Source organism: Natrix helvetica (assembly GCF_964273705.1).
Source record: "Natrix helvetica genome assembly, chromosome: 1".
Classification (NCBI taxonomy): Eukaryota; Metazoa; Chordata; class Lepidosauria; order Squamata; family Natricidae; genus Natrix; species Natrix helvetica.
In genome coordinates this window covers 195,259,489-195,279,808 of record NC_138548.1, presented here as the reverse complement: position 1 = coordinate 195,279,808, position 20,320 = coordinate 195,259,489, and the positions used below count along the sequence as shown (strand labels likewise).

The 20,320-nt window shown below is 43.2% G+C and overlaps 2 protein-coding genes across 5 annotated transcripts in view; one reads left to right on the top strand and one right to left on the bottom strand.

The window, feature by feature from the left end:
• PFKFB1 (6-phosphofructo-2-kinase/fructose-2,6-biphosphatase 1) overlaps nucleotides 1-7,399 on the bottom strand; it is a 28,062-nt gene extending 20,663 nt beyond the window's left edge. For 2 of the 4 annotated variants that reach the window (XM_081944271.1, XM_081944272.1), the window contains exons 1-4: nucleotides 2,834-2,994; nucleotides 1,873-1,998; nucleotides 1,651-1,747; nucleotides 92-158 (exon numbers count right to left, since the gene is read on the bottom strand). In XM_081944271.1, coding sequence (XP_081800397.1) covers nucleotides 92-158; nucleotides 1,651-1,747; nucleotides 1,873-1,998; nucleotides 2,834-2,924 — 381 coding nt within the window. In that variant the 5' untranslated portion in view covers nucleotides 2,925-2,994. Of the gene's footprint in view, nucleotides 1-91; nucleotides 159-1,650; nucleotides 1,748-1,872; nucleotides 1,999-2,833; nucleotides 2,997-6,949 lie in introns of those variants that run through there. The other 2 variants (XM_081944270.1, XM_081944269.1) reach the window with 2 other exon arrangements.
• Nucleotides 7,400-8,327: 928 nt separating this feature from the next.
• APEX2 (apurinic/apyrimidinic endodeoxyribonuclease 2) lies at nucleotides 8,328-20,081 on the top strand. Its single transcript, XM_081971436.1, has 6 exons — nucleotides 8,328-8,524; nucleotides 11,353-11,436; nucleotides 13,123-13,303; nucleotides 15,525-15,671; nucleotides 16,686-16,755; nucleotides 18,303-20,081. The coding sequence occupies exons 1-6, from the start codon at nucleotides 8,404-8,406 to the stop codon at nucleotides 19,284-19,286; spliced, it is 1,587 nt and encodes a 528-aa protein (XP_081827562.1). The 5' UTR covers nucleotides 8,328-8,403; the 3' UTR covers nucleotides 19,287-20,081.
• The last annotated feature ends 239 nt before the right edge of the window (nucleotides 20,082-20,320 follow it).

Below are 20,320 nucleotides of genomic sequence, written 5' to 3'. Positions count from 1 at the left end.
GGTAATGGAGAAGAACAAGGCAACTGAATTGGCATGTAGCCTGAAACAGGTGACCATAGGATTAGATCTACATGGGCTTTTGCCATCTTACCGCCACTTGTCCCTCTTCCATAGTCAGATAGATTTGGACATCCCGAAGAGCTGCTAATGCACACTGCCTAAAAGAGGTAGCAAGGAAGAGATCACACACTATGATCCATTGCTGTGGCAGCACCAAAGTAAATACGGTAAATAACAACCAACCAACCAGCCATCCAACTACATTAACAAAAAAAAAACCAAAAACAAATATAGGAATATAGAAGAAGCAAAGTGCTTCTCTAGATCATCAAGCTACCTCCTTGAAATTTGAGGAGATAGGCTAGAAAGAAAATTGGTGGTATTGGAGAAGACTGCCGAAAATACTGTGGACAGCCAAGAGAACAAACAAATGGGCCATCAAATAAAGTTCTCACTCAAGGCACAAATGGCCAGGCTCAAATGATCCTACTGTAAATGTTATGTGAAGGAAAAGGTAAAAGGAAAGGGATGAAACGAACGACCATAATCAAGGTGGATATCTTCAGTTACAGTAGCAATGAATGCACAGCTGGAAGGCCTGAGGTTAAGGTCAGATGGTCATGGAGGAAACCAATCTACGTGCCCACTAACAGTCCACACCAACTCAATGGCACATCATCAATCAATCAAATTATGTTTCACATGTTGGATCTTTGAAACATTATCTTTGCATTGCAGCCATTTTTTTTATTAAATTCAAGAGGTAGTGAGGCTCTTCCTCTAGAGCAGTGTTTCTCAACCTTGGTGACTTTAAGTGGACTTCAACTCCCAGAATTCCCCAGCTATGCTGAAGTCCACAGGACTCAAAGTAACCAAGGTTGAGAAACACTGCTCTAGAGCCTCCCCTTTTCAACATCTCTATCATGTAATATCAACAATTAGTTTTTCAGTAGCACATTAAGATGTGTGGAAGGTTTCATGTACATTATTAGAGCTGTGGTGGCGCGGTGGATAGAATGCAGTACTGCAGACTATTTCTGCTGACTGCCACCTGACTGCAATTTGGCAGTTCGAATCTCATCAGGCTCAAGGTTGACTCAGCCTTCCACCCTTCCGAGGTGGGTAAAATGAGGACCCAGATTGTTGGGGACAATATGCGGACTCTGTAAACCGCTTCAAGAGGGATGTAAAGCACTGTGAAGCGGTATATACTGTAAGTCTAAGTGCTATTGCTATTATTTCAGCCATGTTTACAAAAATGTGGTCTTGCCAAGATCCGTATCTCCCGGTCCCCAAAGCTCATGCAGGGAGCCCATGTGAGGAGACAATTCAATTGGGCACCAGACTCTGTGTCCCATATGACTGTTTTAAAGGCTCTATTTTTTTTAATGAGAACATTAAACGGGAAGGTAGAATATTGGAAAATGAAATGCTATTTCCAAGAATGCTCTTGGATCCCATATATCCCACAGAAACATCTTACAGAAAACAAAAATGAAGGGTTGTATTTGAAAGTTTCTTATTTGCTGCCCCTCTCCCCAAGTTAAGCCGAACTAGGATGTGGGAAGGCATCCTGGCAGACTATGGTGGGCATTGCGGTAGGAAACAACCTTCTCCACTATACCAATCAGATCTGAATAAGCTCCTCACCTCCGGATCTGCATAGCTTCCTCATTGTCTGGGCTGAAGAACTCATAATTCTTGTATGTCTGGACGGCTTCACGGCGATACTGTCCAACATTGAACACTAGGGAGATGGAGACTAGGATGGCTCGGTATTTTTAAGTAAGTCCTCCTGTTTTGGCTGAAGAGACTCTCCCTCTGCCCTTTGATTCCATTCACCTTGAATGAATCATTTATTCCCTTCCATACCTTTAGTGGGGATCCCAATCCAGTTCAGGTAGCGAGTGAGCTTTTTAGAGATGTAAGTTTTCCCCCGTGCTGGCAATCCTACCATGATCACCATAGTTGGTGAATTGGTGAACTGTGGCACTGAGGCTGAAGAGAAATGGAAAAAGGAGTAGAGACTGAGCCTAATTTTGTGATGAGATTCAGGAACCCACAAAACAGAGAGAAATAGTGTTCTGTCTAACACGCCCAAACCTTTTCTGGTTTAGCATTAAAACTCTGAATCCTAAAGCAACCAATAAGAGTCTTTCAGTAAAACCTGTAGCACAGCAGAACTATGATGGGATAGGTAACAGTTAACCCAGATCTTTTCCACCTTGGTGATCTCTGGATTCATAGTTATTAATTTGCAGGATTTTCTGGCCAGCATGATCATTATTGTGAATTCTGGAAGTTGGAACTCCATACATGGACCTATAAGCTGGGGAACAAATGATTGGAAAGATTAGAGTTTCTCCCTCTCAGGAAGATTGAGCTTCCTGAGACCAGACTTGAAGATGTTCAAGATGTTCCCTCATCGTAAAGGATTATTGCCGGAGCAAGTTGGGCCTTAAGAGAGTTCTTGTGACTCCTTAAGGTTGCACACAGCTCTCTGGCTAATTTCAAAACTCCTTTACAAGAGATCAGGCTTCCTGCTTGGGAGTGAGAGAGAGGGGGAAGGCGTATTAGAAAGAGAAATAAAAAAGGGGGAGTCACAGACAGAGTGGTGTCCTTCCCACTTCTGGTCTTGGCACTAGCCACTGATTGCTTTAGCCCTCATCTTCATATAGCTCCCAATATACTATCCCTGCAAAAACATGGTTTCTGAAGATTTTGTTCTGCCCTGCCTTGCCCTTCCCTTCTCTAACCTCCTGCCGCCGTGAAGAGAGAGCTAGCTTTTCCTCAGGGGAAAGAGCTGACCCACTTTTTCATGATCCCAACTCACATCCCCTGCGTTGCTGCAGACGCCTGCTGGTGCGGGGAATCCATACTTTCTGGAGGGGAGTCTGTGTGAGCTCCCCAAACTCTCCAGACATCCCGACAACTGTCTTCCTAGCTTGCAGAACTGGACTGTCTGGCTCTTCCTGAAGGCTCAGCTATGGCTGATGATCCTGTGTTTGCATATGCATGAAAGATAGGTTCGGTGTGGGACGCGAGGTCGTTGAACTCCCACCTTTGTATACACTACAGTTAACTTGCAGCTCACTTCTGGACAAATATACTTTGCTCTATTAGGGAGAGAAAGGCCCCGATATTATTTTGAATCACCACTGAAGAAAGTGATGACACACGGGCATTGAAAGAGATATCCTGTTTCATTTCTTAGCCTTTGTAATCCAGATTTGTTTTTCAGCTGTCATCAAGGGCAGTGGTGGTTTAACAACCTGCCGGTTTAACAACCAGTTTGACGATCGTGCGCTTCATATATGGGCACCGTTTTAAGAAAACATACCTTCCACATTACTGCTGGGGAGTAACACAGCTGAGGTGCAGCAATCCGCTCTGCCGCTCTGGGAATCAGCTGAGAAGATATAGGTCAGTAAAGCGCAGGGGCAGGCGGATGGGCAGACCTGATTGTCAGAGTGAACTGGTTCACTCCCAGCTGATCGTCAAGAGCTACCAGTTCGCCTGATCTGGTCTGAAACGGTAGAATCCCACCCCTGATCGTGAGGGTCTTTCTTTCAACATCAGAGACCCCCGGTCTTATTTCTTACTTCCAGTTCTCTAGAGCGTTCAGCTTCTCTAAATTAAACCCTGCAGCTGAATTTAGTTGTGATCATGTGTCAGTATGCACCGTTATTTATTTATTTATTTATTTATTTGACATGCTGTATGCATGTGTTACCCCTATATTTTAAGTAAGAAGTTAAGTGAATAAGAATCAAAAAAAGGGGCAGAGGCAAAAGGCTTGGATGATGCTTAATCTTAAATGAAGAATTGTAATTCTTCCCACCTATAAAGTGAAATATTCTCCATTTTCAATATATTTGTCATCTTTCTTGATTGCTTTTTTGTCTTTTGTCTTTACAGCCACCTGAACTAGAACTTTGCATTTCTAATAAATGAAAGCAGAGAAATACAAGAATTTGCACGTTTGAGCTCTCTGTAACATGGTTACAACCATGGAGAGTTCCAAAGCCCCATTATTTTGTTTTCAGTGCAAACCACTAGCTCAGTTTACTTTCAGATCACCAATTGTTCGTTCTCTGGCTTCAAGACCTAGTGCAGAGCTTGCCAGAGATCATGGCTGGAAGAAATGATCCTGAACTACCACTGAAACTGGTGTCAAGTGCCCAACCTGCCCTGGGTTTGATCCATACTAAGGAATTAGCCTACAAACTAGAATTCCTGAAGAAAAGAGAGCTTCAGGCTAGCAGTGGACCTAAGAATTCTAAACATATTCAAAACTTGTGTTTGATGGGATTACTATAACTTTCAGATTACCTTCAATAGGTCTAGCACCGTGATGGCAAACCAATGGCATGCGTGCCAGAGGTGGCACACAGAGCCTTCTCTGCTGGCACACGTGCCATCGCCCCAGGTCAGATCTACGTGGCGTTTCTTTCGTGAGCTTCTGTTTCCCTGCCAATGGCGAAACAGAAGCTCATGAAAGAAAATGATCTTACCTCTTGCTGCGCTGTGGGTGTTGGGATGCCCCACCTCCCGCCAGCTGGTTTTCAGGTCTCTGCTGCGCATGTCCGTGCATGCACCTTTCTGTCTGCAGTTTGGGCACGGTGTCTGAAAGGTTCACCATCACTGGTCTAGCCCATACAGTTTAAACTACCACTATGAGGATGAATGTTGGTTTGCTGGCATTCCCCGGGCAATACTGAAGAAGATAAACAAGCAAGAGCTGAGACAGGAGATCAAAGCCCCACATCCTCCAAGATACTCATTAATATTTAACAGTACTTAAACAGCAGGAATTTTTTTTGGGGGGGGGGGAACCACCCACCCCCAAATAATAAAATTCCCCCAAACCAACAAAAGTGCAATGATGTTATTCTTTTTCACTTTAAGAATGTGATATAAAATGAGCCAAGTTTTAAAGTGTTCCTGGATTAAAGCCAACTTTTTCCTCATCAAAAACTGAGAAGGTGCTTCACAAAATAATATTTCTCAAAACAAATAAAATGGTTCAGTGAAAACTGATTCTTTATAAATCTGATTCAAAAGACTGGAATTAGTGCATAAGACTTTCTAGGAGGATTATATCTTGAACCTGGTTGATAATTCAAATTTCTGGTTTGGATTCTGAACAGATAAAGACCTGATTACCTGAAGAACCAATTCACCATTTCTCTGAGTTTTTTTCTGCCTGTGATTAGCTTGGAAATGTCTTTGCCATTATCAAATGAATCAGGAAATTTAGCATTTAAAATCTTGGTGTAATCCGGATGCTCATATGTCCTTTCTTTCAGCATGAGGCAGTAGTTAGCACCAGTTGATCGCTATCAAATGAAAACCACTTTCTTCTATTAGAATATTTTTTACATATATACATCTTTAATCAATTGTTTGAATATACATCAGAAGAGTGATACATTGAAGTAAGCAGAATCCAATGCATTTTTGTAAGTCAATATTTTTATATGTTGATATATTTATATTAATTCTCCGTGACTGCCCTGGGACTGATGAAAGATAGGCGATAATGAAATAATCCACTGACTATAATACAAAATCAGAAGTTATAATTCAATAATAACTACCATACCCATTTTATAAGAAAGAAAACTTAACATGCTGCAGACCTTTCAAAAAATTATATTAGAAGATCAGTTACTATATTAGATGACCCACAATGGGATAATCCAGTGATGGTGAACCTTTTCAGCACCAAGTGCCCAAACTAGAACACCTGTGCACACACACATGCTGAAGTGCCAGAAACTCAAAGACCAGCTGGCCGGTAGGCATGCCTGTTTTTGGCCATTGTTTTGGCTGTTTTGAGGCCGTTTTCTGGCTGTTTTGGGGGCCAAAAACAGCCCGAGAAATGGCCTGAAAACAGTCAGAAAAACAGCCTGAAAACTGGCCTGAAAACTGGTCCCAGAATGCCCCCCAAACGGCCTGGTTTTTGGCCATTTTCGGGGCCATTTTCTGGAATTCCAGCATCTCTAAAGACCAGCTGGCCAGTGGACACCGGAAACCAGAAGAGCAGCTAGTGACGGTGTGTGTGTGTGCCCACAGAGAGGGCACCTCTGGCACGCGTAATCACAGAGGTAGTTTTTTAAGTGGTAGGACTGGGATCAGAAAGCCACATTCATATCCATCCACAGCCATTGGGTGACTTCAGCCCTATCACTTTCTTTCAGCCCAAACTACGCTGTAGGGCTGTTGTGGGAAAGAAGGAAGAGGGATTCTATATACACCACTGTGAAGTCCTGGAAGAAATCTGGCATATACAGTAAACTTGATGATTATAACAAGGGGAAACATGCCAAATTAAAGTGGACTTTTACTACAGAGACACCACATGGAGGTAGAGACCAAAATTAGGTAAGTTAAGTGACGTGGAATAAATTAGGTAAAGATCCCTTTAAAGATAAAAATGAATTAAACTCTATTGATCAAACTGGCCACATTTGTATGCCTTCTTGTGCAAGTAGATTAGCTTTGCAGCAAGTTGCTCAATATGTATTCAGTGTCTACCCCCATTTAACATAGACAGCCCTTTCACAAACAACTTTAACCCAAGCTGTCTATCGCAGAGAAAATCCTGGGCATCAATGCCTCCACCTTCCACCTGCCAACAGTCTAGGCCAGGAAGTATATAATACAAGCTGGGAAGGCTTTGATCAGGCTGAGCTGATGGATAGGGGGAAAAAAGGGAAGGGTACTATTTTGTACAGCCCAGTCTTGGGTACTTCCCAGTCTGAATCATAAACCTACATGCAACAAGATGACAGGAGCTATGTCATTCTCTGTTTGCCACAAATGGGGTCCTTGACTATTGGATTCTAAGACGACATTCTGCCTGTCCTTTAACTCCTTAAAGTACAACTTCTATTGTCCCCCTAGTTTTCTAGTTACCAACCGTATCAATAAAAAAAACTCCTACCTGGGATTTTGACAGGTTTTTCCTCCATAGCTGATCAACCCTGTTTGCTTTCTAGAAGCCATGGCATTGGAAGGATTGCCTTGTCACTAGAGCAAGAACTTTCTTTAGGGGTCAGGTTTCCAGTCGTGGTGTCATTAATAATTGTTGCTGAGCTGGAGGCAAAACAATCCAGGGAGTCTTTCCAGACTTGGCAGGAAAGGTCAGTACTAATATTAGCCTTAAAGATGGAAGGAGACAGCAGCACCAGATCATAGGGTAAAATTGTTGTCTAATCCAGATGGGTAGGAGCACAGAAGACGATCTTTGGATCCAAATCCCATTAAAATCATTACAATTTTTAGGAGAGTGTGGGACACAATAATAATAAGCAGTGTAACATTTGTGGATTTGAATTATCAGAGCCGAAAGTCCCTGGGTGAACTTTTGGTCAGACACTCTTCTTCAGCCCCACATACTTTACAAGTTTAAAGGGTTGTGGTTGTGGGTATAACATTTTAGAAAGAAAAGTGGGATAAAAATGAAGTATGCATAATTAATAAACAGGGATTCCACAGTAAAATTAGTAATAACCATGGGGATTATGTATAACCTTGCATTCCTCACATACTTGTGTGACTCTTTGCCATGAATAAAACTAATAAAACTGCTGTCATTTTTTGACAAATTGCTGGATCTGCAAATTTAGCCATTTAGACAAGAATTGATTCCAAATGACAAATTCATTCACTTTCCATTTGCAAGTTAATCCTTCCTGGTTGAGACTCCCTGGGGAGATTATATAACCCATAGTTTGTCTGCATTACCTTCAAGACTATAAAGTTATTATGAAGCTTGTAAAGTGGAAGTATAAAGATCTTGAACTTTCCCTTCCAAAAACTCTCTGGCTTTTTGCAAATTCGATTTTAAAAAAATCACCTGTCTTTCATGGGGGAATCACTTGGCATCCTACCCTTCCCCTTCTAGCTCCCATTTGCTTCAGATTTTGCAGCATGCAAAATTATTTTTACTGTATCGGATTTTATGTTTGCAAGCCAAATTAAGAAACAATCAGCTGTGAAAGGAGATTAAATTTTCTCTCAAAGGCAGCAGACCTTAAAGTTTCCAAACGTCAATTACAAGGGAAAAAATTCTGATGGCCAATCATTTTTAGCAGCTATAATTGATTAGACAATAATGTCATATGTTTGTAAAGTGTATTCTAAATCTTGAATCCTCTCTTGTAGATGTGTGTGTGTCTCTCTCTCTATAAGCGTATTATCTGTTCGAAATAGCACACGCAACTTCGAACTCATTCTCTCCACTTCCGCCCCGCAGATCACGAAGTCTAAATAGAACCGGAAGTGAACGCCCATTTGATTTAAAAAAAGAAAAACCTCTTGCTTGGCGGCAGGAAGTGACGTTCGGTGGAGGGTTTGCCTTCCCTGGCTGAGTTCGAGCCGCCCCGCTTGGCTGGGATGAAGCTGGTGTCTTGGAACGTGAACGGGCTCCGGGCAGGAGCGGGGTCGGCGGGGTTGAGGCAGCTCCTGGATTCTTTGGGAGCGGATCTCATTTGCTTGCAGGAGACTAAGATAACCCGTGAGTCCCAGCATCCCCACGTGCATCCGTGCAAGGCAGAGCTTGACAAGTGCTAAAATGCAAAACCGGGGTTGAAGCTGGCAAGTTGGGTGTGTGTGTGTGTGTGTGTGTGTGTGTTTCCCCGTATTTTTGTATAGAGTTTTTTATTTGCAGCTTTCACCACTTGCTCTCTGGCTGGAGAGTTGATAGCCCCTATCAACCTCCTATCTAAAATCGAAGCATATAAGAATCGGGAGGGAAAGGAGAGACTGCCCCAAATGGGTCAGCTTCAGACACCATGGTCAGTACAGGTAGTCCTCAACTTACAACAGTTCGTTTGAAGTTACAACGGCATTGGGAAAAGTGACAAGATCATTTTTCAGGCTTATGATCGGTGCAGCATCCCCATGGCCATATGATTTATATTCGGATGCTTGACAAGTGTCTCATGTGTATAAGGGTTGCAGTGTCCCTGTGTGATCCTCGTTTGCAACCTTCTAACTAGCAAAGCCAATGCGGGGGGTGGGTGGGGGAGCCAGATTGACCATGTTACTAACTTAACAACTACAGTGATTCATTTAACAACTATGGCAAGAATAGTAAAATGGAGCAATGCTCACTGAACAAATTTCTCACTTAGCAACATACATGTTGGCCTCAATGGTGGTTGTAACTCAAGGACTAACTGTAGTTGGAAATTGGAGATGGCAGACAAAGTATCTAACTTTCCAGCCCCTGAGATTTGTTTGGTTAATTCAGATTTTAGTGTTGCTGGATCAAAACCACAGATTTGGCAATTAGAAACCAGAAATTTAATAGAATTCAGGAATAATTCCTAACACTTATAAATATATTGATTGAAACTATCATTTGGGGTACAATGGGAGCAGTGGTGGGTTGCAGGCGGTACGTCCCAGTACAGGCATATTGGTGCGTGCTGGAAGCACCGAGTACCGTTCCGGTCTGGTGCTCTGGAGGAGCTGCCCACCCAAGCTCCTTACCTGTATTTGAGCTCTTCCACGCAGGGAGTGTACAGCACCTGTGTGACGCTCTGCTGAGCAGCTGGAGTGTTGTGGAGGTAAGGATGCATACGCGTGTGCATGTGGGGGATGCCGGGCTGTACCGGTTGCAACAGGATCCGGAACCCACCACTGAATGGGAGTGGAAAATATAACTTGCAGTCTAGTAGTTTCCTAAAATTTGTTGTTTTTCCTCTTTTTGTATATCAGCAGCTACTTTTCTATGTGATTTGTGTTGACTGCATATTAATAAAAATAGATTTAAAAATGAATTTGGCTAATACGTCCTCCATTCTCCCTTCCTCTAGTCAACTGCATACCTTTTGGAAAAACTCAAAAAGAGCAAGTGTGCAGAGACCTCTTAGTATTTATCTTCAGTGGGTACTTTTTTAAACATGCAAAGGAGAATTTAAAAAAAAATGAAATGGGAACTTAATGTAAACAATGAATGAGGCTGTGTCTTTAAGGAAATATAAGATTGTAGCTCCCTGTCCATGGTGTGTACAGTAGTAATTTATTGCTGTACTAATAATTGATAATGTTGCAAGTCTAGATAAACTTGCCTCCTCCTGCTTTTCTTCCACTCAAAGGGAAGAACATGTTGAAAGTGCCTTATGTAGTTATCAAAAAATAAACTTCTTAAATATACTTTCCTCATCAGGATATCTTAATCTGATTATGAGAGTAGTATAATGAATTGTTTAAAATGTCAATATTTCTGGATCTATAATGTTGGGGAGGATGAAAAGAAAATGAAAAAGAGGATCACTAGCAACAAGGTGGATGGATGGACTTGAGTATAACAACAATGAGTGCACCGCTGAAAGACATAAAAGGCCAGATGGAGGGCATGTCATCTTGGAGAAAATCTGTTTTGTCATTAGAAGTTAACACTGACTTGATGTACTTTATCATCATCTGACTCCTTTTATCCATAAATGAAAGTAAAAGGAGTCACACATTTCAACCTGATAATGTGGATATATAAGATACATTTATTGCAGTTAATTTCCCCTTGGGAGAGTGTGAAATTTGCCCTAAGACTAAAACAGATGAAAATGAGGGCAAAACGGAGCCGGTGTTGTTTTCTCACAGTACCTCAGGACTGTGTCCTCAGTACTCCAGCAAATCCAGAGCTGCAAATTCTGCAACAATGGTGCCCACACACGTCTGCCCAACATGTGGCAGAATATTTCGTACCCATATAGGCCTTATCAGCCACCTGTGGACACATGATGGACAGCCCACAACCCGTTAGATGTCAAGGTCCCCTTCGAACACGATGGACGGACATCATCACCTCAGTGTTGATTGAACTTTTTAGGTAAAAGAAAACTGTAGCAATCACAGTATTGAAATGGAATCAAGAAAATTCTAGTTTTAGTGAAGTAGCCTGATGTACGTCTCATCTACATGTTTGCTGAACATGAGAATGTGTGCCTGTGTTTCAGTGAGGCAAAACCAGTCATTTTCAGTCCTTAAACGGCAAGGGGTCCCTGGGATTTCAGACAGTGAGAAATTTTGCACTGTTGTACATTAGATGCTTTAAAAATACTTCCCCCCCCCCCCCCCATGCTGAGCCTTAAGCCATATGCTGGCATTAATCTAGGATTCTTTTTAGCATGCTGGGAATATTCCCTTTTTAAAAACTGGGAGAGGAAAGTAGTGTGATTGGTTGGGTGTGTGTGTGTGTGTGTGTGTGTGTGAGTGATAGTTTGTCTCTACAGCTTGCTGGCTGGAGGAAAAGTTCAACCATGCTGGGAATGCCAAGCTGGGAAAAGCTGCTCCAGGCTGATCTTTTTCCTCACTAAAATTCTGCTTTGTTCTCAGGTGACCTGTTGGAGGAACCATTGGCTGTAGTGGAGGGCTATAACTCCTACTTCAGTTTCAGTCGCACCCGCAGTGGCTATTCAGGTACTAATTCGGGTTAGCACTCCGTACAAGTCCAGTTGATTCCTGGATTAATAGTTTCTCGATCCCTATTGCTGTGTCTTAAACAGTGTCATTCTCTGTAATAGCAAAGAAATAAGTAGGATTCAAAGTTTTGATTGAAAATCTCTCATGTTTCTAAAGCCAGGCTGAACATGTGGCATATGTTTTCAATGTAGTATACTAATCTGTGTTCTGTGTTATTTTGTTGGTATGTAAAACTGTATTATGGTTTGCACACTTTCTTGCATTCACTGTTGTTGGCGGCCAGAGGAGCTGGCAGCAGATTTGGACAGTGAGGAGGTGGGGGAAGAACCTGGGCCAGTCCTGGAGTCTGGGGAAGGCTCTGATGAGGGCTCTGCATCAGAGACAGAGATGGGGCCAGGGCCTTCTGACAGTTATCAGCTGCGTTCAGAGTCAGACATCAGTGAGGCAGACAAACAGCTGGAGCCTGTTCCCAGTGTGCACATGTCAAAGTTGCCAGATGAAGGGAACAGCTAAGGAACAAGGGTCGACTTGGGAGTAAAGCCACAGGTGGATGGTGAATGGCCCTTCCCATAGGGAATAAAAGAGGAGCGAAAGGGGAGGGGTGTTTGCAGGAGACAATTAGTTCATTCCTGCATTTTTGTCAAGTATTGTGGTGTCTGAAAGATATCGGCCTGGCCACTCTCCAAGCTTGATAAAGGTTGGTAATTGTGAACTATCTTGAAAGACTGCCGGCCAGGACTTTGCTGGAGAGGAATTCACTGTAAATTAAATAAAAGGGGTTTATCCGGCTTTATGCTGCTGGGGAAGCCTAGGTCAGAACATACAATGCCCTTTTTGGCATTGAAATGTAGATTGGTCTCTTCTAATCTGTGGCCACTGTATCATTCTCCAGATTTGTTGGCATAATTTAATAAACTTCTGTTGCTTGCTATATTTTAATGGGTATTAAAACTATAGTTCTTGTAGTTTTCCAACTTGGTGATGATTGGAGCACTGAGCTAGCTTCAACTTCTAGTACTATAGGTTCTTGTAAATAGAGTGTATCTAACCTAAGTTATCTTGGATGTTGACATCTCTACTATACAATATTTTTGTATATTCTTTCTTTCCTCTTTTAGCTACTGTTTGTTCATTGACATCCTTTAGCATACCAATTTATGATGGAAACCTAAGCTTAGAGAACTTTTGGAAGTCTTGTTTTCATTCTGTTTCCAAATTACTGTGTCGGGATATAATAGGATTTTTTTTTTGCTTGTTTTCCATTTTGGTGGGTTGATAGGAGTTGCTCATCATGACAATTAAAGGATGGATGTAGTAACTAAATAATGATGGTGCCAGAATAAATCCATGCTGAGCTCTTCTCTTAGCAGGAATCTCCTTGGTTGCACCTTGTCCTTATCATATGAGATATGAGGGCTGCACTTTGTCCTTATCATATGAGTTAAACAGAAGAGCCTTTTTTATATATATAAAGAAGTTCGAAGCTTATGCCAAACATTACGCTGGGAAATTAAATCAAAGGCCACTCTAAAATCTGGGAGGGCTGTATTATAGCTTTGTGCATATAGGTTGCTATTCAGGATGTTTGCAGTTGGTGAAAACGTTGGCCCTGTAATTAAGTAGATAGCCTTTTAGCCCTTTCAGGTGCAAGATGACCTTTTTTTAAATCTCCTGCGCTTCTAGGCGTTGCGACCTTCTGTAAAGCAAGTGCCACCCCAGAAGCAGCTGAGGAGGGCTTGTCTGGGCTGTTGACCAAGCACAGTGGAGCAGTCGGTTGTTATGGAAACACAGAGGACTTCACAGTTGAGGAACTCAAGGCCCTGGACAGTGAAGGCCGGGCAGTGATAACCCGTCACCGCATATGGTAAAGGTAGCAATTACAAAGGTGGGGGAAGGAATACCTGTTGTTGATGTTGTGTTAAGTTCCTAGAAGCTGACAACTCATCTAATATGGAGATGAACAGAGAAGTAATTACCTGACCTGGATTCAAAGGGGAAGAGAATGTTTGGGGCGCGTGTTCCTGTGGCATCCGTTGGTGACTGCTTTAAAAGGCTAACTTTTTCTGGGCTCACACAGCAAGAGTTTTTGGGAATCCCCTCCCCCCAAAATTGATGTGTTTGATTTAAGGAAGTGCTGACAGGAATGATAAGTACACTCGTGCATATTCTGAATCATTTTTTTCAATTTGATTTGGATCACTGCATAGCCCTCAGTGGTAAACCAGGCATTTGGGAGTTACTTCTAGGCCAGAAAACAGCCTACACAAATTCAGATAGCCGCTAGATCACCGGTTCTCAACCTGTGGGTCGGGACCCCTTTGGGGGTCAAACGACCCTTTCACAGGGGTCGCCTAAGACCATCGGAAAACACATATTTTTGATGGTCTTAGGAACCGAGACACCAATTTTATGGTTGGGGATCACCACAACATGAGGAACGGGTCGCAGCATTGGGAAGGTTGAGAACCACTGCGCTAGATGGTAGCAGAGAGTCAGTTGGTATGCAACCTGGGTATAGTCTGGTTAATCCCATTATTTCACAGGACTTACAGATGAATGTGGCAGCTCCACAAAATGTGAACACGAACTCAGAAACTCTTGACGCCAGTCTAAACTCAACAATACGTGTGCAAAGTCAATGGCTCCCATCTCTCCTGATATGATTTGGTTAATAGTGCTGAATTCTTTTAGATGGGCATTGAAGGCACAGACAAGCAAATCTGCCTTGCCAAAGCTATAATTAACCCATTGGAATGAGCCTATATGTTGCTCATGGTAGAAGAATTAGAGATATATTTGTGGAGATTAAGGCTATTCTAGCTACTGTAATTACTGTATAATAACATTTTACCTTCAGTTTCAAAGGCAAGTTGAATTTGCAATACTTTTTGCTGAGGAGCGCCAGTGGAAAGTTGTTGTTGCAATGACATCATTCATAATAATAGGGATAATATTTATTTACTTCTTTCCTTCAACTTTGCTGCCACTTGACTTCAGGCTGATTGGGCAACTTACAATGTATGTATGTATGTATGTATGTATGTATGTATGTATGTATGTATGTGTGTGTGTTACAACCCCTGGTGTGCCCAAATATGGGAGGAAGGGCACACCAGGGGTTGTAACACAAATACATACCTATTTCCCTGGCTCAGCTGATAAAGGAGGAGAGCCTGTGGCTTAGTGGCTAAGACTCCTGCCTAATATGCAATACAGCCCAGGTTCAAATCCCAGTAAGGGTATGGCTAGCTGATGAGAGCTAAATAGCTTGAAATGGATCTATACTAGTCTCCCTTTATTTATTTATCAGCACAAATACAACACACACACACACACACACACACACAGAAATACATCACAGGAAATAAATAACAAACCCAGACAAGTACATCAACATCTGTATGACATATGACAAATATTTTGTTTACGTCCCGCCTTTATTATTTTTATAAACAACTCAGGGGGTAAACACACACAATATTCCTTCCCTCTCCTATTTTCCTTCTAATAACAACCCTGTGTGGTGAGTTGGGCTGAGAGAGAATGACTGGCCCAAAGTCACCCAGCTGGGTTTCATGCTTAAGGCAGGACTGGAAGTCACAGTCTCCTGGTGCCTTAACTATTAGACTGAACTGGCTGAAACATATCTCGCATTATCATCGTAATTATTCAATTGACAGGGTCACCTAATCAGAATTACTCCTGTTTGTGTAATAGTCACTATTACATTATTAAATAGTGGCTTAAAACAAAAGTAGAAGAGGACCAATACAGTTATTGCAGTCTGTTGGGAACATCTTTTCTGAGGATTTCCCAGTTGACCCTTTGAAAATAGAATGGTAGACTAAATGTGTTGGGGATTGGATCTGTAGGATGCTTGTATTTAAGATGTGAAGCTGCATAAAGGAAGTGTATAAATGCTAAGTATTACTCCTTTTGATATATCCCTCAGTAGCAGAAAATGGGGTTGGAATATGGGCTGAAAATGGTTAGATTCTTCATAATAGGTGCGGTTGGCTGAGCATTATTGGATGTCATGGAGGGGAGGTGGGCAGGACTAACTCTACACTTTCTCTGTGTCGTAGCACTTCAGAACAGCAGGAAACTGTGCTGACTGTCATCAATGTGTATTGCCCTCGCGCTGACCCTGAAAAGCCAGAACGGGGAGACTTCAAGTTGCAATTCTACCGTCTCTTGCAAGCCCGGGCTGAAGCTCTTCTTAGAGCTGGAGGGTAGGTATGCTGTGAAATCCTTGATTCAGCTGTTATTAGTGCATTGAGCTAGGATAAGCAATATTCTTTCTACTTTCTGCAGTGAGAGGAAACCTGTTGAACTATCTTGCAGGGAAACCTGTAAAGTTTGCTAAAACTAAGAGAATTTAATAAATATTTGTTCCTATTTGTAAGTCCTGTAATATCCCTTTGACTTCTTTCTTTTTTTAAAGTAGCATTCAAGCTGCTTTTTTATTTTGACTGAATAAATTGAGCAAGATACATATTATATGAGTATGGCATTCAAGACAAAGTCTATTTATCCCAGATCTGTTCTGAATTTTATGCCACTTGCTTAGTGGGATTCGTGCATTACAGATTGTTCGGATTTGTAAATCCTGAGATTTTAGTGGTGCGAGCAAATCGCCTACTTTTTAAGGAAATTCTGGAGCAAAAACTATTTGTGTGTGTTATGCACTGAGCACCATCCTGTGTGTGTGTGAAGGAAGGTTGGTGGCTAGGTGGAACACAATTCTGGGGAGGTTTGCTTGGAGTGTTTTGTTAAGAAGTTGGGAAACATGTCGGAGCTCTTTTCGGATATATTTGTTTGCTTGTTTGGCTGGATATGTTTTTGGTCTGTGTATATGTATTCAAGGTGAGGGAGTGGAGGTCATGGCATGCTTTGTAAATGGAAAGTTCCATGTTTAGTTTTTTATCTTCAGCAACAGTAATGCTGGGTGAAAAATTGTAGAAAACAGATGTATTTGAAGCCTAGGAAAGCCATTGCTAATCTGACCCTTTGTGACACAGACCAAAGAGGCCACTTGGTTTAAGTGGATGTTCAATGTTTTTCTCCAAAGTTTTATTCCAAACTTCTACTTGGAACCAAATTTCTCCTTGCTGATATTTCCCAATGCTGCAGCTGCCTGCTTCTGAGACATCAGCTGTTGTGCTTTATATGTGTACTAACAGTCTCTAAAATGGAGCTGCAGTTTTTGATCTTGAAGATTTTGCACATTCCCTCTCTTCCTCTAGCCATGTGATCATCCTGGGAGACATCAATACTGCGCACAGGCCCATCGATCACTGTGATCCAGGAGACTTGGTAAGTGAAGGCCGTGTTCTGACTTAGGGTTCCCCAGCACCACGAAGCCGAGTCCTCCTCCCGGTAATACCCTTTCATTTAATTTACAGTGAATTCCTTTCCAGCAAAGTCCTGGCCGGCAGTCTTTCAAGATAGTTCACAATTACTGACCTTTATCAGGCTTGGAGAGTGGCCAGGCCGATATCTTTCAGACGCCACAATACTTGACAAGAATGCAGGAATGAACGAATTGTCTCCTGCAAACACCCCTCCGCTCCTTTTATTCCCTATGGGAGGGGCCATTCACCATCCACCTGTGGCTTTACTCGCAAGGGACCCTTGTTCCCTTCATCTGGCAACTCTGCGCATGCACACACTGGGAACAGGCTGCAGCTGTTCATCTGCCTCACAGATGTGTGACTCTGAAGGCAGCTGATAACTGTCAGAAGGCCCTGGCCCCATCTCTGCCTCTGATGCAGAGCCCTCATCAGAGCCTTCCCCAGACTCCAGGACTAGCCCATGTTCCTCCCCAACCTCCTCACTGTCCAAATCTGTTGCCAGCTCTGCTGGCCACTGACAGCCACAACAGGCCGGGAGTTCCAGTCCCATCTTAGGCACAAAAACCGGCTGAGTGACTTTGGACCAGTAACTTTCTCAGCCCAACTCATCTGAAAGGGTGGTTTTTGTGGGGAAAATAGGAAAATATTTACCACCTTGAGTTATTAAAAAAAAGTAACAAAATCAAGATGTACAGCAGGGGTGGGTTCCTGCCAGTTCTAACCTCTTCTATAGAAGAGGTTCCACAAATTTACAGTGCCGTTTAGAACCGGTTCCAGCTCCCTCCCCCCGCCCGTCCTCACATCATCAAGATGAAGAGCGAGAGGAGGAATTCTGGGAGTTGAAGTCCACAAGTCAAGTTTGAACACCCCTGGGGTTTTTTTCTCTAAAGGGTTAGGGGTGCAAGGGTCTTGTAACTTGACAGCTTTAAGACTTTCGTGCTTTAAATACCAGAGTTTCTGAGCCAACATTTTGGTTGCTAAGCAAGAGCGTTGTTAAGTGAGTTTCACCACATTTTACAAGTTGGTCACGCATACCCAGTCACATGGCCAGCAAGCCACTCCCGCAAAGTAGGCCACACCTACAGAAGAGGTTCTAAAAAAATTTGAAACCCACCACTGATGTACAGTAAATAAAATAATGCTGATCTATAGTACAAGGTTGTTACAAAGCAGGGGAGGGCAACATAGCCCCAGGCTTGCATATGGCTTTCCAGGCCCCTTTTTGCAGCCCTTGAGGCTCCAGTAATCCATGATTCCTGAAACCCAGCAGCTCAGTTTCCTGAGTTGGGGAGGAGATGGAAGCTCTGGTCTTGTAAACCTATGGCCAGATTTGCAACCAGAGCCACCATATGTGAGATATGATTCTACCCGTTTTGAAGTCCAGGTCTTCTGTGCTGGGCTGGTCCAAAATCTTGCACCTGTTTGATGATACATGGAAAGCACTTTAATCTCATTCAACTAGCCCGATGGCCTTATGACGTATCCCTAATGCTTCTCTTCTGACTGCAGGAATCCTTCCAGGAGCATCCTGGGCGTCGCTGGCTGGATGGCTTCCTCTGGGAGCCTGGCAGAGATTCTGAGAAGGAGAACCTCTTTGTTGATACTTTCCGCTTTCTGAACCCGAATCAGGATGAAGCCTACACTTGCTGGTGTAACGTAACAGGATCCCGGCATGTGAACTATGGTACTCGCATTGACTACATCCTGACTGATCGTGCTCTGGCATTGTTGGAACTGACCGATGCCCAGATTATGCCAGAGGTGTTGGGCTCTGACCACTGTCCTGTCCAGGCTGTGCTGAAAAGTACCTGCTTAGCTGCTCCACGGTGTCCCCCGCTCTGCACCCGCTTCCTGCCTGAGTTTGCTGGCACCCAACAGAAGCTCAGCCGGTTTCTGGTAAAAGTGGAACAGACCCAACTGCCTGAGAAGGGGCAGAAACGGAGCAAAGCAGAGAGAACTGCCTTGGGGGATTTGAAGAAAAGGCGGCCTGGCCCAGCACAGGAAGGGCAAGGGGATTTGCGTAGCTTCTTCAAAGCTGGGAACTTGGATGCTGAGTCTGTAGTTGATGGAAAGGGCCGGTCAGTTTTGAATGTGGTCCAGAGGGCGGAAGCAGAAGATTCTGGGAAACAGCCTCCTATGGAGAGGGCTGAAAGGATAGCTGATAAATGTGGGGTAGAGAAAGTCTCGGGGGTAACCCGGACACCTGTCAAGAGTCCAAAGAAAGCACCCTCCAAGGGTTTGACCAGCAAGGCAGCTATGAATTGTGAGAAAAACACACCTCCCTCTACACAAAATCAGTCTCTGTTGTGGAAGTCACTGCTACCTGGCCCTGCACAGCCACCTTACTGCAAGGGCCACAAGGAGCCCTGTGTGTTGCGGACAGTGAAGAAACAAGGGCCAAATTGTGGACGGCGCTTCTTCGTCTGTGCCCGGCCTCTGGGGAAACCCTCGGATCCCCGTGCACGGTGTGACTACTTCCTGTGGGCCAGCTAAGGAACTTCCTGAGTAGAGTAAGGGGAGGCTGAATCTGATTTGTGTTTTGGGTGCTATGTACTCCATTTGAACTGCCCAGGCAGGCCACTCTGACTTGGGATGAGTAACTCCCAAGTGGCTGCACGAGGTCAACGATGCAGATTTTGTTCTGCTCAACATGTCTCTTTTATATCACAGGGGTTTCTAAAAGGATTCGGGCAACTTTTGATCTCAGTCCTCTTTTTGCTGTTGTCCCATTAAAAGTTTGAATCCTTGTCATTGCTGAGAAATGACTCTCCTTTGTAGAAAACCCATTTTTTAAAAAAAACATTTGTTAAAATAAAGATCTTTGGTCAAAACAAAGACACAAACATCCTTCTGTGTTTTCTCTGTAAATTGGGGGGTGTTCTTCTCTGAAAAGAGAGGAGGTGAGGCTAGGAAACCTCACAGCTGTAGTTGGAGCTTGTGTGAATGCTTCTAAATCGCTCTTTTAATGTGATTGGAGAATTTCAAGTAGAAGGGCCAACAGGGAGTAAATCATGGTCAAAACTCAGGAGGGTGGATTTTAGTTTTGAAAACGAAGTTCTGCCTACTTTCACAGATCACTGAAATAATGATCTGTGAAAGTAGTTGGCAGCCACTAGAATCCCCCTTTTTTCTGCGCTATCTTCTCCAGAATTCGTTATCTGCTGATCCTAGGTAGGCTTTTCGTTTTTGGATGCTCCTATTAATTGGCAGCCCAGTAAACAATCACGTGGAACAGTGGTTCTCAACCTTCCCAATGCCGCGACCCTTTAATGCAGTTCCTCATGTTGGGGTGACCCCCCCAACCATAAAATTGGTGTCTCAGTTCCTAAGACCATCGAAAATATGTGTTTTCCGATGGTCTTAGGCGACCTCTGTGAAAGGGGTATTCGACCCCCCCAAAGGGGTCCCGACCCACAGGTGGAGAACCGCTGATGTGGAAAATAAGAGTGTAATCCGTGTGAGCCTTTCATTTTGTTCCTTGGAAAACTGAATTACAACAGCTATGACTCACATTCTACCAGGGCCTG

Excerpts from the sequence above, each read along its gene's own strand:
- APEX2 (XM_081971436.1), top strand. The coding sequence starts at position 8,404 with ATGAAGCTGGTGTCTTGGAACGTGAACGGGCTCCGGGCAGGAGCGGGG. Across the intron at positions 13,304-15,524 it reads ATAACCCGTCACCGCATATG|CACTTCAGAACAGCAGGAAA; the intron begins GTAAAGGTAGCA and ends TCTGTGTCGTAG. Across the intron at positions 15,672-16,685 it reads GCTCTTCTTAGAGCTGGAGG|CCATGTGATCATCCTGGGAG; the intron begins GTAGGTATGCTG and ends CTCTTCCTCTAG.